The following is a 13,648-nucleotide window of genomic DNA, read 5'->3' as shown; positions in this document are numbered from 1 at the left end:
AACTGGTGCCCATGTTTCATTCTAAGACCTACAAAGAGGAAGTGACTTACCTAAGAGCACACAACTAGCCTTTGAAGCCAGGCTGTCTTCTTCTGCTACACCGGCTCAGAGTCATAGTTTTAGAATTTGAAGGGATCTTCGAAATTGTCTCGCCAATGAGGAAACTCAATGCCCCGCCTAGAGTTTAAGTGATCTGCTCAAGGTGATACAGAGAATAAATAGCAGAGGCAGATCTTTCCATGACAACATGGTACCTTCCCTGGGGGGAAAGAGCTGTTGTAATGTGAAAGGTGATCTGAGAACAGAGGGAATAAAGGAATGGCCTCAAGAAAGAAAGCTATGATGGTGGAAGAGCAGGCAGCCTTAGACAATGGACTGGCTAGTGGGCCGAAGGGGACAGAGAGCTCCAAGATGGTTTCTGAGCCTGGGGCCTGAGGCAGGAGCACAATCCCTTCAGTCACAGAGTCTTCTTTTGAATGTGCTGAATTTTGGGGGGCAAGGGTCCTGATGATGCAGTGATAGAAGGTTTCTTCCCTTAGTCCTCTACCCTATGAGGAGCTCACCAAGCTGATCGATGAAGCCAGTGAAAACGATGTCAACATCTCCATCCTCACACAGGTGAGCCAAGTGGCCAAGCCGGCCTGGTGACTGGCACCTTCATTTTTGGCTGCTGAGAGGCCCACAGCCTTCCCTGCTCTTCTCTTCCCTCTCGTGTCCAGGAAATCCTGGTGTACCTGGCCATGTACATGCGGACTCAGCCCAGCCTTTTTGCGGAGATGTTCCGGCTCCGGATTGGTCTCATTATCCAGGTGATGGCGACAGAGCTGGTGCAGTCGCTCCACTGCTCAGGTAGCTCCCCAGGGAGCTTGCTTTTACTTTTGTTCCAGAAGAAAGCAAAGCAGCCTGGCACCTCTGCCACCCATAGTGCCAAGCCTCACATTGCCCCTGGCAAGCCTGCTCCTCTGCCAGCTGGTTACCACTTTGTCATTGGGCATAAGGTGTGAAGGAAGAGGAGGTTTCACAATCACTTGGAGGGTTCGAGCCTGCCTAGTGATTTCATGAGCAAAGGGGAGAGGAGGGTTTGGAGGGGCCGTTGAGGAATTCAGCTTGGGGAGTGCTCAGTCAGAAGTCCTGGTTGGGTTCACCCAGCAGGCACTTGGAGCTCTGCAGGAAAGTGGAGGGTGAAGATCCAGGTTTGGGAGTCACCTGCCTGGAGGTGCTCACTGAAGCCAGGGCAGTGGCTAAGATTCCTAAGACAAGAGGTCAAAGAGAGCAGAAAAGGGCCAAGGACAGAACCTTGGGAACTTTTATCCATCCACGTGAAAGAGCAGAAAGATAAGGTTCACGGAGCAGCCCCAGCCACTCAGAGCATGTGTCCTGGTGCCAACTTTAGCCAAAGCCTGGCTCCCGGTGGCCCACAGGATCAAACCCGAGCTCTGGCTCTATCAAGTTTCTGGGCCACAGCCCCTTCACCCATCCTTCCCAATGGCAGAGTCGAGGACCTGGCCCCGGGATATGTGGGAAAGAATCTGAGCTGAGTCAGAGGGCCTACGTTCTAATCCCACTTCTGCCACTCGCTACCAGCAACTTGACCTCTCCAGGCCACATGACGGGAATTACACTAAAGGGGGAGAGGCGGAGTGGACGGGCAGCTGGCCTTGGAGTCAGGAAGACTTGAGTTCGACTTGTGCCACCTCCAGGCAGTGGGACGCTGGGCTAGTCCCTTCCACTCTCAGTGTTCTGCTCAGCTTTCTAAGACTGTATATTGAACAGAAGATGGTGAATGGCACTGGTCGAGAGTTTCCTTACCTGGGAGTTCCCTAGACCATGGGTGAGGACCCTGCAGCCTCGAGGCCACATGTGGCCCTCTAGGTCCTCAAGTGCAGCCCTTTCACTGAGTCCAAACTGCACAGAACAATTCCCCTTCATAAAAGGATTTGTTCTATAAAACAGACTGAGTCAAAAAGCCGTACATGAGGACCTAGAGGGCCACATGTGGCCTCGAGGCTGCAGGTTCCCCACCCTAGCCCTAGACCGTTGAAATTCCAGGTCCAGTCACTAGGTAATGTCTAGGTCCCTTTCAGGCAGCTAGGTGGCACAGTGGATAGAGCACCAGGCCTGGAGTCAGGAGGACCTGAGTTCAAATCCAGCCTCAAACACTTCCTACCTGTGTGAACCGGGGCAAGTCACTTTACTGTTTGCCTCAGTTTCCTCCTCTGTAAAATGAGCTAGAGCAGGAAATGGCCAACCACTCCAGTGTCTCTGCCAGGAAAACCCCCAGTGGGGTCATGGAGAGTTGGACATAACTGAAGCAAGTGACTGAAGGTTCCTTCTGTCCTCAAAGCCAAGGATACCTTGATCCCATCGACTCATTTGTCCTTCTCTGCACCATTTCTGGGTCCATGAAGTCATGAACAAGCAGTGATGGGTCCATTCAGTAGCTAAGGAGAAAAGACAAGAGACTCTAATTCACAGACTGGGCCCAATATTCCCATCTGTCTCATATGTGTCCCCAGTACCTGGCAGAGGGACTGGCATAGAGTGGAAGACCAGGCCTGTGATTCCCTGCTATTGGGAATTCCCTCGACCCATGGAGGGGCGGTGCCTTGCAGTCAAGGCCGAGTCTCAGAATGCTGCTCAGAACATTGAGAGCTTAAGGGACCTGTCCAGGGTCACACAGCCAGGAGATCTCAGAGGCAGAGCCTGAATTTGGCTCTTCCTGACTTCCAGACACCTTTAACAATGCTTCCGGACTGATTAATGTGGTGCAAGGAGTGTATTCTTACAGTCCAGTGGATCATGAAAATGGAAATGGATCCTGAAAGAAAGTGGGGGAAAGGAGGAAGGAGCAGGGGCCATAAGTCCCAGTGGCCTCCGCCACCCTTCAGCTTTGGTTTTCTCATGTGCAGCTGAAGAAGCCACAGAGAGCCTGATGAGCCTCAGTCCTTCAGCCATGAAGAATCTCTTACACCACATTCTCAGTGGCAAAGAGTTTGGCGTGGAAAGAAGTGGTAAGCCTGAAGTGCTCCAGTCCATGCCAGTTTGGCCAGGGTAGATTTTGTGGGGGGCTCTGGGGACCCAATTTGTGGCTGTCACAGTAGGAAGTTGGGGGGGGGGGTTTCTGCAGCTTTGCCCCCAGGAAGCCCAAGCACTGAATGGCTGAATGGCTCTGGGGTCCTAGCAGCACCTGCTCAGCCTCTTGGATACCCACTTACACACCTGCCCAGCTGGTGGGCCTTCTCACCTCTGCCCCGCAGTTCCAGGCTTTAGCTATTTCTCCATCTGTGCCTGTGGTTATGGTGGTAGCCAAGATGGCAGCAGCTCATGCCAGGAAGTCAGAACAGAACAGTTAGTCAGCTTTGCCACGGTGTCAGATGGGGGAGGGCAGTGAGAGAAGGTAGTCCACTTGCTATGACAGCAGGCGCTTCCTAAGCGGCCCCTGTCTGCTGGGTACTGCACTAGAAGGTAGCCTAGCTTCCAGTCTAGTCAGATGGCTCTAATGTGTGACTTGATACAACCAGGGCACTAGAGGGCTGCAGATGAATAGGCCGTGTGAGGTTTGGAGGGTGGGCGGGGATGACTTCCCAGCAGCGTTCCTCGCTCTCCCCCTCTGTGTGGGTCTTTCTCTGCATCTCTTACTCCTTTTCTCTTTTTCCCTCCCTTGGTGTGTCTGTCTGTCTGTCTCTCTCTCACCTCCTCTCCCTCCCTCCCTCTCTCTCCTTCCTGCTGTCATTCTCATTCTCTCACTCTTTACCCATAGTGCGTCCTGCTGATTCCAATGTCAGCCCTGCTATTTCCATTCATGAAATTGGTGCTGCTGGGGTGACCAGAACTGAACGGGCAGGAATCATGCAGTTAAAAAGCGACATAAAGCAGGTAAGGTAGCATCATGAAGTGCCTGTGATGTGACCTCGTTAGGGCCTTACCTCCACGTCAGAGCTCACTCGGATTAATTTATTTTCCAGGTGGAATTACGCCGACTGTCTGTCTCAGTTGAGAGTCAGGTGAAATGACTGAGCTATTTAACAGCTTCTGCCATGGGGGTGCCCCCCCCCCAGCTAAATATGCTCTTGTTCCTACCGCCAGCCGCACTACATGGCTGCAGCTGCTTGAGGCCCCTTTTCAAACAATCAGTCAGGGCACGTGTACTAAGTACCTACTAAGTGCTGTGTGTGTGTGTGTGTGTGTGTGTGTGTGTGTGTGTGTGTGTGTGTGTGAGAGAGAGAGAGAGAGTGAGAGAGAGAGTGAGAGAGAGAGATCTACACATTCTAAAGGGAGACAGTCTGCTTCCACAGAACTTCCATTTTACTGGGGAGGACACAAGAGGCCTACAGATAAGTAAATTGAGGAAGGCTAGAAGTTAAATAAGGGTGCTCTCAGAGCAGCCAGAGAAAAGAATTCAGCTGCCATCTTGTCCACCATTGGATAGTTTCTCACCAGTCACACTTCTAGCTCTTTCAGGCAGGAAAAGTTGATGCATACTTAGCTCATTTTTGCTAGAGTCTCAGTGTTATCTCAACATGAGTTGTCTTTGGGGAAGGTCTTGGCTGGCCCTGGAGGAGGGAGCAGTAGAAAGAGCTCTAGATTCCAAGAGAGGTCTGTTCCGGATTTGTCTCTCCTCGAGCATAGTCCCTGATCTTGACCCAGAGGGATACAGGATTTTTTTTAAGCTGCATCAGCTCAAGTTGCAGGGAAGGCACCAATGAAATCTAGGCTTTCCCAAGCCTATATTCTGCCCTCCTTGAGATCTAACTGAAGAAGACTTTGCTTCCATAATTATAGATGGCCAGTAGGTCTGGATAATGGCCCACTTGCCCACTGGACCTAGAACAGTAACAGGATGAAGAACCAGGAGAGCTGCATATCACTGCCAGATTTGCGTTCACTTTTCTACCTTCCCAGTTGGGAAAGGACAGATTGACATATTCTTTTCATATGTAAATTTGAACACTAAGTTCAGTCACAGACAACAAAGGATCAATGTCTGAATGCAATTTCAACTTCTCTATAAAATGTTATTTCAGAAATGAGCAAGCATGTGATCAGCTTTCTGGTTCCAAAACAGAGCGCCCTTAAATCACCTAACCTCAGTCAGTCAGTCAACAAGCATTTAGCAAGGACTTGTGGGCCACAGACTGTGCAAAGCACTGGGGATTCAGAGGACAAAAACCTTGTCCCGTCGACAGACAGTGTGAATGAGAGGTAATCTCAGGGAAGGTGCTAGGAGGGAGAGCATGCCAGGCATGGGGTACAGGCAGGGTAGAGGTGTGGATGGATCAATGGATCATAGAGGGGAGAAAGGTATAAGAAGACTGGCAAGGTAGGAAGGGGCCGGGTTAGAAAGGGCTTTAAAGGGGCAGCTGGATGGCTCAGTGAATAGAGCTCTGGCCTTGGAGTCAGGAGGACCTGAGTTCAAATCTGGCCTCAGACACTTAACACTTAACTAGCTGTGTGTCCCTGGGCAAGTCACTTAACCCCAATCGCCTCACCAAAAAGAAAAAAAAAAAGAGACTTTAAAGCCAAACAGAAACGTCTATTTGATCTTTGAGATAGTAGGCAGCTACTTAGGGTGACATGGTCAGACCTGAGCTAATTTAGGAAGATCCCTTTGGTAGCCAAGTGGATGATGGGTTGGAGTAGGGGCAGACTTGAGGCAGTAGACCTACCAGCAGCTATTCCACTGGTCCAGGCATGAGGTTGATGAGGGCCTGCTCCAGGGTGCGGGCAGTGTGACAGGAGAGAAGAGGATATAGAGGAGAGATGTTGTCAAGGTAGAAATGACAAAATGTAGCAACAGATCAGATGTGGGGTTGGGGCATGAGAGAGTGGAGTCAAGGATGACACCACAATTTTGAGCTTGGATGACCAGGAGAATGGTGGGGCCCTCAACTGTAGTAGGCAAATTTGGAAGAGTGGAAGGCTTGACAGAAAAGAAAATGAATTTAATTTTGGACATATTAAGTTTTGTTTTGTTTTGTTTTGGAGGCAATTGGGGTTAAGTGACTTCCCCAGGGCCACACAGCTTGTGAGTGTTATGTGCCTGACTCCAAGGCAGGAGTTCTATCCACTGCGCCACCTAGCTGCCCCTGGACATACTGAGTTTAAGATGTCTATGGCACAACCAGTTTGTTATGACGAATAGGCATTTGGAGATGCAAGATTGGAGGTTAGCAGAGAGTTTGGGCTAACGATCATTTCCATAGACGTAATTGAGCTCATAGGGACTGATGAGATCACCAAGTGAAATGGCATAAAAGAAGAGGGCCCAGGACAGTGCCTTGGGGGCCACCTGCAATGAGTGGGTGTGACCTGGATTTGGATCCAGCAAAGGAGACTGTGAAGTTGCCAAGAGGTGGCAGGAAGGAGGACTGAGAAAAGGCCATTGGCTTGGGCAGCTAAGAGATCCCTGGTAAGTTGGGAGAGAGCCATCTCAGGGGAATGCGAAGGTCAAAAGCTTTACAGTTTGAGTTGCTGAGGTCAGGAACCAGATGGCAGATGGTTTAGAAGTCAGTCAGCAAATCAGTAAACATTGATTAAGTGCTAAGGCACTGTGCTAATCTGGGAGTGAGTTAGAGGAGGAGTGGAAACACCCATTACAGGCAACTTTCTCAGGGAGTTTAGACACAAAGAGAGGAGAGATATGAGATGGTAGCTAGTGGGGATGGACTGATTGAGTGAGGGTTTTTTCAGGAGGTTTTTTTCAGATATAGGAGTGTTTATCTTCAGCAGAGAAGCAGCCATTAGGCAGGGAGAGATGACTGGGAGAAATCTGCTAGAGAAGGTGCCTCAGGATACCAGGAAGCTTTCTAAGACCAGAAGTAATAGATGGATTGCCAATCTGCATTGGTGAAGGGAGTTTCACCACTAGGGATTTCCCCATACTGATGAAATCACAGGTCCGGACCAAGAAATATATTCACCTAACTAAATGCCTTTATTACTATGGATCTGTGCTCATCTATACACAGTAATGAGGGCATACAGGAAGGCAGACATCCTGCAGTTAGGTGACTTGCCTAAGGTCACACAGCCATTATGTGTCAAAGGTAGGGTTAGTTCCCAGGTCTTCCTGATTCAAAGGCCAACGCTCCAACCATTACACCACACTGCTTCTCAAGTAATCACGAAATGCTTTACTCCCAGCAGCCTGGTGAGGTAGACTCTTCCTGTAGGGTAGGGAGAATTCAAATAGTTCTGAAAGAAAATTTCGTACATCCAGTGGTAGAAGGAAGAAAGAATAAATTGAAGAAGAAAAGGAGAGATGGGGTATTAGGATAGACTAATTATGACTCAAATGACATTATCCTAGAAAATGGGAGAAAACTGGTATCAGTAGAGATTCCAATTTGAAAGGGGAATGGACCATCTTTACCAGTGGGTAATTCACTGGGCCTTGTGGGGCAAGAAATACTTGTGTTGATTGGGAGAGATTGGCTAAAAATTGTATAAATAGTGAGTGTTACTTGGGTTTCAAGCCTCAAGTGCCTGTTTACTCTTAGACTTGTAGGATATTTCGGGTGCTGGCTGTGAGATTTTTAAGAACTTGTCCTGGTATTTTGATTTGCTAATTTTCTATCTCGGTTGGGGAATAAGCAGTGCAAAGACAGGGACGTGGGAGATGGAGTATTGTGAAGGGCAGAGAGAAGGCTGCTTTGACTGGATTGCGGCTAGGGAGGCTGTGTAGGTTGGATCAGCTCATGGCCAGCTTGTGCAGGGTTTGGAAACTGAACGGGTCAGTTCAGACTTCCTCCTAGAAGCAGCAGAGGAAAGCAGTGGGGTGGACCAAGTGGTGGAATCACATGCTGAGATCTGCACTTGAGGAAAGGTCCATTGGCAGCAAGGTGGAGGGTGGACTGAGTGAGGCAGGGAGGTCAGTTAGGAGGCGAGAAGTGGAATGGAGGCAGAAATGTGGATAATGATTGGATATGTGGCGGGGAGGGAGAGTGACAAGCTGAGAACAATGCTGAGGTGATGAGAGAACTTGGGAGGTGAGGAGGGTGGCAGTGCAGTGGCGCCCTCCATGGGAATGATGAGTTCATTTGGGGACATGTTGAGTTGGAAGTGGCCCAGGGACATCCAGTTTGAAGTGCCCAATATGCCATTGCTGATAGAGGATAGAGGCTCGTGGGAGAGAGCAATGGAAGCTGGCCATATCAATCTGTGAGCCATCTGCAGAGAGACCAGTCCAAGCAATGATGAGGTTACTGCAAGAGTGTATAGAGGGAGAAGAAGAGAGAAGCTAAGACATGTCCTTGGGAGATGGCCATAGTTAGGGGCGTGGGATATAGATGACGAGCCCACAGAGGAGACTGAGAAGGAATGAGCAGATAGGCAGAAGAGAACTGGGAGAGAAGAGTGACGTGAAAAGCCAGCAGACCCAAGAGTTCCTGCCAGCAGAGTGTGGTCCACGGTGTCACACACAGCGGGGACATTGAGAAGGAAAAAGCCCATCAGATATGGCACGTCATCCCTCACTCTTGTTACTGTGGGGACCTGTCGTGACCAACACCTTGGAGGTCTCAGGAGACTCGAGAGCACTCAGCTTTTCTCTTGTGATCATGTTAGGGAGCCCAGATCCCTCTGGAAATGAGCAGCTTCCTGCCATAGCCCCAGTGCAAACAGAAGCCACCCCCCCCCACACCCCACCCCCACCCCCAGCTCGTGAGTCTCAAGCAGAATGCAGTTCCTTACACTTGGTCCAGTCTCTTCTGCTGAGAAGCTTTTAGAAGCTTCATCCCATCATGCTACATTCCGTCTGCTTTTCTGACACTGGTCCCTGAGAAGGACTTTAGTAGAGACATCAGTTCTAATAAAAGGGTTATTGAATGTGTTTGTAGGCTGGCTGCCTTCTCTGTGGTTTCTCTTAGACTAGTTCTATTATTTTTGGCTTTTCATTGATAATATGCTGGCCTGTCCTTTGAAGAATCAGTAAGTTTGCCTTTGTTAAGCATTTTATTTTTTTAAAGTGTCCCATTCCTTTTAAATTTTTATTCTCTGGTTTTCTTTCCTAGCCCAATGGTGGCCACATGCTGAGTGCTGAGCTGATGTCCCCGATTCAGGTAACTGTTGTCCTCTTGCCTCTCGTGTCTGTGGGCTTGTGGACGTAGAGGGCCGAGCCAACCTAAAGAAGCTGAGCTTTGGGGGAGTCCTAGGATCATAGAGTTAGAGCCAGCAGGGCTTCTAAGAGAGGTGGGAGCGGGTACACTTCCACCTGCCCACTTTTAAATATAAAAATATGATTCAACCACTTCGTAATCAAAAATGCAGAGAAGAGGGGTCAAGGGAGGCAAGAGGTGCTCCAAGAGGACCGGGGGACCTTCTGGTCAGGGTGGAGGCTCCCACTGATGCTTCCCTCCCCACCACTGGCTGTGGTGGGACAGGCCCACGCACCAAATTACCCACTCCAGGATTTTGAAGTTCCCATGAACTCAATCCACTTCAGGTTTAGTTTCCCAATTCCAATAGAATTCTAATCTGACGACTTCCCACAAACATTTACGCAATGAGCCCGCAGCAAGCTCCTGCGCCCTGGGGGCACGTTGGGACCGCAGCTTGATTGTGTGAAAGGCCCCACTGTTTTGCCTTTGGCTCCATTGTGCTTTCCTTTTGTTCTGTTCAGTCACCCGGACCTTCTTTAAGCCCAAGTGGGGGCTCCTTCGGAAGTGCCTTTGAAGAGCAGTCCTGGAAGGACACTCGTCAAGGCCAGTGGCAGCGCCGGCGCCGGCTTGATGGAGCGCTGAACAGGGTCCCTGTCGGGTTTTATCAGAAAGTGTGGAAGGTTCTACAGAAGGTTTGACTCTACATTGTGGCTTTGCCGGTGGCTTTCTCCTTATTTCCCCCATGAGCTCTCAGCCAGACGAGCACCCGGCCCTCGTGGTAGGCAGAGGCATGGTGTTTTCCTGCTCCCTTTTCCCTAAGGCCAAGTGGGCTTTTCTGTCTACCAGCAATGGCAGTCTTCCTTCAGGTTGGATGGCCACCTTCCCCTGGGACTGGCTTCCCCCTTAGCCAGTGTCCATATATGCTTGATATTTCTAATGCTATATCAGATGGACTGCTTGTGGCTAAGTGCTGGGAGGACCTGAATGAGAACCTCATAGGCCGATCAGGCCTCACAGTTGGGAGCTCCTATATCACTGAAGTGCCTGATCCATTGGGGGAATTGATACATTCTCCTTGAAGTCTGGTGACCCTCCTCCCCCAGACACAAGAGGTTGGACTGGGAGAGAATGCAAGTGTGATGGGGGCGGGGATGCTAGACAGAAAGCTCTAGAACTCAGAGACCTCTAGAAGTAAGTAGGCCCCTAGCATGTTATAGCAACGAGAACACAAGGGGCTGAATCAGGAGGGGGACCTGCTCCGTTCTGCCACTAGCTCCGGGACTGCACACTTTAGTCACTTTGCCCCTCTGACTGGACTCCATGTTCCGTTCCCTGTATAATGAGAATATGAATCTTCCCAGGCCCGGAGGGGGCACTTGCCTAGTGGTTCCAGGGCCATGATTGTTTTCTCTGCCTCTGATTCCCAGGTTGTCAAAGTGTTTGCTCTAGGTCCTTGGCCCCATAGCAGTACCTCAGTGAGCGACACTGAGCCCAATTCCTTCCCAGCCCATCCTGTTGATAGGCAAGCTGAGACATAGTCCCTTTGAGCTGGAAGGAGAAGTGCAGGTGGTTAATGATAGACCCTGGTTCTGGCTAGGGAGGAAATACATAGCAGTTCATTATGTAGAGGTGGCCAAGTATGGGCCTCTCATGAACAGTTCTTCTAGTGCGAGATTAGTGATGTTGCTGGCCATATGTTGGCTCAAGACCCTAACACTTCCAGCTCTGTGGCGCAAATGGGGATTGGGCTTGGCTGCCAAAACTTATTCAAAAGGCATGGATTTCCAGCTGGCAGCCTTGGTGGGCCTCTTGAATGCTACCCCAAGAACATTGCTGAGTGTGTGGGAGAGAATGGACAAGGCCCCTTCTGGATTCCAGCCTTCTTCTGCCATCATATAACAGATGGTTATCCTTGTTCCAGTGACCAGGTGGCTCCTTCCCTCTGCTTTTGAGTCCCTGAGCCAGTGGGGCTGCCCCATGAGGCAGCTGCTTTCTCACCAAGGTTTCTCCTGGGGTCTACAAAGATCTCTGAGGCTCTGTCTCAGGGGAACCATGTTGGCTTCCTAACCTAGCATGACCTCTTTGCATAACGTGGGCATGGGGCCTGACTTTGTCCTGCTGGAGGCCCATAGAATGAAGGCAAAACATGGGAGGGAGCTGGGCCAGTGGCCTCCAGATCTCCCTTAGTGACCTGGATGTACTCCAGGGGTCTCCACTTAGCCCTAAGGATTGGGGAAGTTTAGAGCCAAATCTGGCTTGCTTTAAAGCCTGGAACCACTGTGGGTGGCATCTAGAACTGCCCAGTTTGCTATGTATTTCCTAAATCTGTGGGCCGAGCCTGGCTCCTGCATGCCTGCTCACATGCACATGTTCCCACACACATGCATACACAGAGCAGAAGTGCCCTAAGTCCTGATGCCAAAGTGGCTTCTGGGTATGAGGTTCCAGTCCAGGGCCATGGGTGTTTGGGCTTCAGGGCTTCCCAGTCCAACCAGGTTTTCCCAAGTGCCTCCTGTGGTCCAGCTGCTAGGGAGAGACCAGCCCCCGGCCTGCCAGAAGCTTCTCCTTCTCTCCCCTGTGATCTTTGATCGTGTTGCAGTGTTTAGTGTCTCCTGAAGATTATGCCGTTGTTAGCGTAGCCTGGCACAGAGTGATGAAATCTGCATTTCTGGCCAGTCACCCAAGTTTTCTTCTCGTGCAGTGCCATGGCCTGTCTGTGGAAGGCTTCGTTCTCCCTTCTTCAACGACCCAAGAGGTAAGAGTCTGGGTGCCCCCTGGCCCAGGGCACTGCAGAGTGATGCATGCGATGGCCACTTGGCAAAGTCTTGCACACAGAAGAGAGCGTTTCTAAGCCATTTGCCTGGGGCTTATGTTGAGAAAAAAGGAGAAATGTTTGCTTAAGCAATTGGAAGCCTGCTGGCCCCATGTTGGGCACAGCTTACCAGCGGGGCAGCCTCGCCGCCTGCCGTCTGCCAAGGTTGCGAGTGTTGAGAGAACAGACATGACGGAGATGTGGGAATGGCGCATGACTTCAGGATCGCTAATGGGGCCTAGGAATGATGGAGGTCCTATTGTGATCATTGTGGACTCGTGTATGCTAAAGAGGGCCCGAGTGCCAGCTGATTATTCTAGGCTTTGCTCCTGTTCGCAGGTCCTCTGAGCTGATTAGAATCAAGAGAATACTCTGCTCTTGAAGACAAATGGGATATTTGGGGGGGGTTTTAAAGTGCTTAGCACAGTACCTGACACATAGTAGGTGCTATAGAAATGCTTATTCCCTTCCTCTTCCCTTCCCTGCTTTTCTACCTGGAGGCCAGGCCACAGTGGGAGGCACCAGGCAGATCCCAAGTAGCGACTCAGTTATTGTCAAAGGGGCCAGAACGTTGCTCTTGACTCTGGTGGTTTTGCCGTCTTTACAAATCCATGATTCGTGTCAGTTAGACCATGGGCACCTTGCAAATGGTGCTCCTTTTCCTTCTCCTAGATGACACCAGGGGAGATTAAGTTCTCCGTTCACGTGGAGTCTGTCCTCAACCGCGTTCCTCAGCCAGAATACCGCCAGCTGCTGGTCGAAGCCATCCTCGTCCTGGCCATGCTGGCAGACATTGAAATCCAGAGTGTCGGTGGCATCATCGCCGTGGAGAAAATCGTACACATTGCCAACGAGTTGTTCTTGCAAGAGCAGGTCTGTGTAGCCTCTGGGGCAGGCCAGTTCCGGCTGAGCCTGTGTTGTCGAGCCCGAGTTTGCCTGCTGGGCCACATTGGCTTCATTGCGCTGTGGCAGTCGGTTTCCGTCTCGTTCTTTTGGCCTTATTCTGTGCGCTCCATCCTCTTCCCAAACCAAGCTTTGCCAGTGAGCTTCTTGATTTCATAACTGTTGGGTGGTGGAGCTTCCTTTCTGTCCACAGAGCCAAGCTGTGTTATTGGCCCAAGGGTTTGGGTGCAGAGGGCACCACCCTTCAGCCTCTTGCCAACAACTAGGCAGCCTGGTCTGCTCTTCTAAGTCTGGCTGCTCTGGTCTCGGGACAGACTGCTGCCCGGCCCCCAGACACATTTGGTGGGCAGCAGTGCTCATTCAGATTTCTTAGCAGGCATAGCACACTGGCTCATTAAGAGACCCAGGGTACAGCGTGTCATTTTTCTATTTGAATTGCATTGAATCAGAGAAGGTGGAGTTTCCTAAGTGGTCTTGATAAGTATTCCTAGGCTCATAAGATGTAGAGCTGAAAGGTCTTTGGTCCAACTCCTTCATTTTACAGTTAAGGATACTGAGGCAAGAGGGAACAGAACTTGCCTAATTGACATGATACTAGGTTAGCCCTTCTGTAGATTGGGTGCGGGCCAAGGGAGGATAATGAAGGGATATGACTTGCGTTAGCCCTGCTGTCAGAAGAGAAGATGCAGAGGAGCAGGGAAGGCCGGATGGCAGCACTCCTCCTAGGTCAGTTAAGAGATCATTGATGTCTGTGTAGAGAACAGTTTTGGTGGAATGATGAGGCTGGAGGCTGGATGGTAAAGGATTAAGAAGAGACTGTGAGAACGTGACTATT

The 13,648-nt window shown here is 50.4% G+C and overlaps 1 protein-coding gene across 5 annotated transcripts in view; it reads left to right on the top strand.

The window, feature by feature from the left end:
• Window positions 1–13,648, top strand: part of PHKA1 (phosphorylase kinase regulatory subunit alpha 1) — a 76,954-nt gene that overhangs the window by 60,169 nt on the left and 3,137 nt on the right. For 4 of the 5 annotated variants that reach the window (XM_078147928.1, XM_020978940.2, XM_020978937.2 and 1 more), the window contains 9 exons: window positions 540–618; window positions 720–849; window positions 2,910–3,011; window positions 3,761–3,876; window positions 3,966–4,004; window positions 9,012–9,059; window positions 9,620–9,790; window positions 11,800–11,853; window positions 12,583–12,783. In XM_078147928.1, the coding sequence (XP_078004054.1) occupies window positions 540–618; window positions 720–849; window positions 2,910–3,011; window positions 3,761–3,876; window positions 3,966–4,004; window positions 9,012–9,059; window positions 9,620–9,790; window positions 11,800–11,853; window positions 12,583–12,783 (940 nt within the window). The remainder of the gene's footprint in view (window positions 1–539; window positions 619–719; window positions 850–2,909; window positions 3,012–3,760; window positions 3,877–3,965; window positions 4,005–9,011; window positions 9,060–9,619; window positions 9,791–11,799; window positions 11,854–12,582; window positions 12,784–13,648) is intronic. The other variant, XM_020978938.2, reaches the window with a different exon arrangement.

This window comes from Phascolarctos cinereus, unplaced genomic scaffold (assembly GCF_003287225.1).
Source record: "Phascolarctos cinereus isolate Bilbo 61053 unplaced genomic scaffold, phaCin_HiC Scaffold_8;HRSCAF=390, whole genome shotgun sequence".
Taxonomy (NCBI): domain Eukaryota; kingdom Metazoa; phylum Chordata; class Mammalia; order Diprotodontia; family Phascolarctidae; genus Phascolarctos; species Phascolarctos cinereus.
The sequence above is the reverse complement of the archived record's forward strand: the minus strand, read 5'-3'. Positions and strand labels throughout refer to the sequence as shown.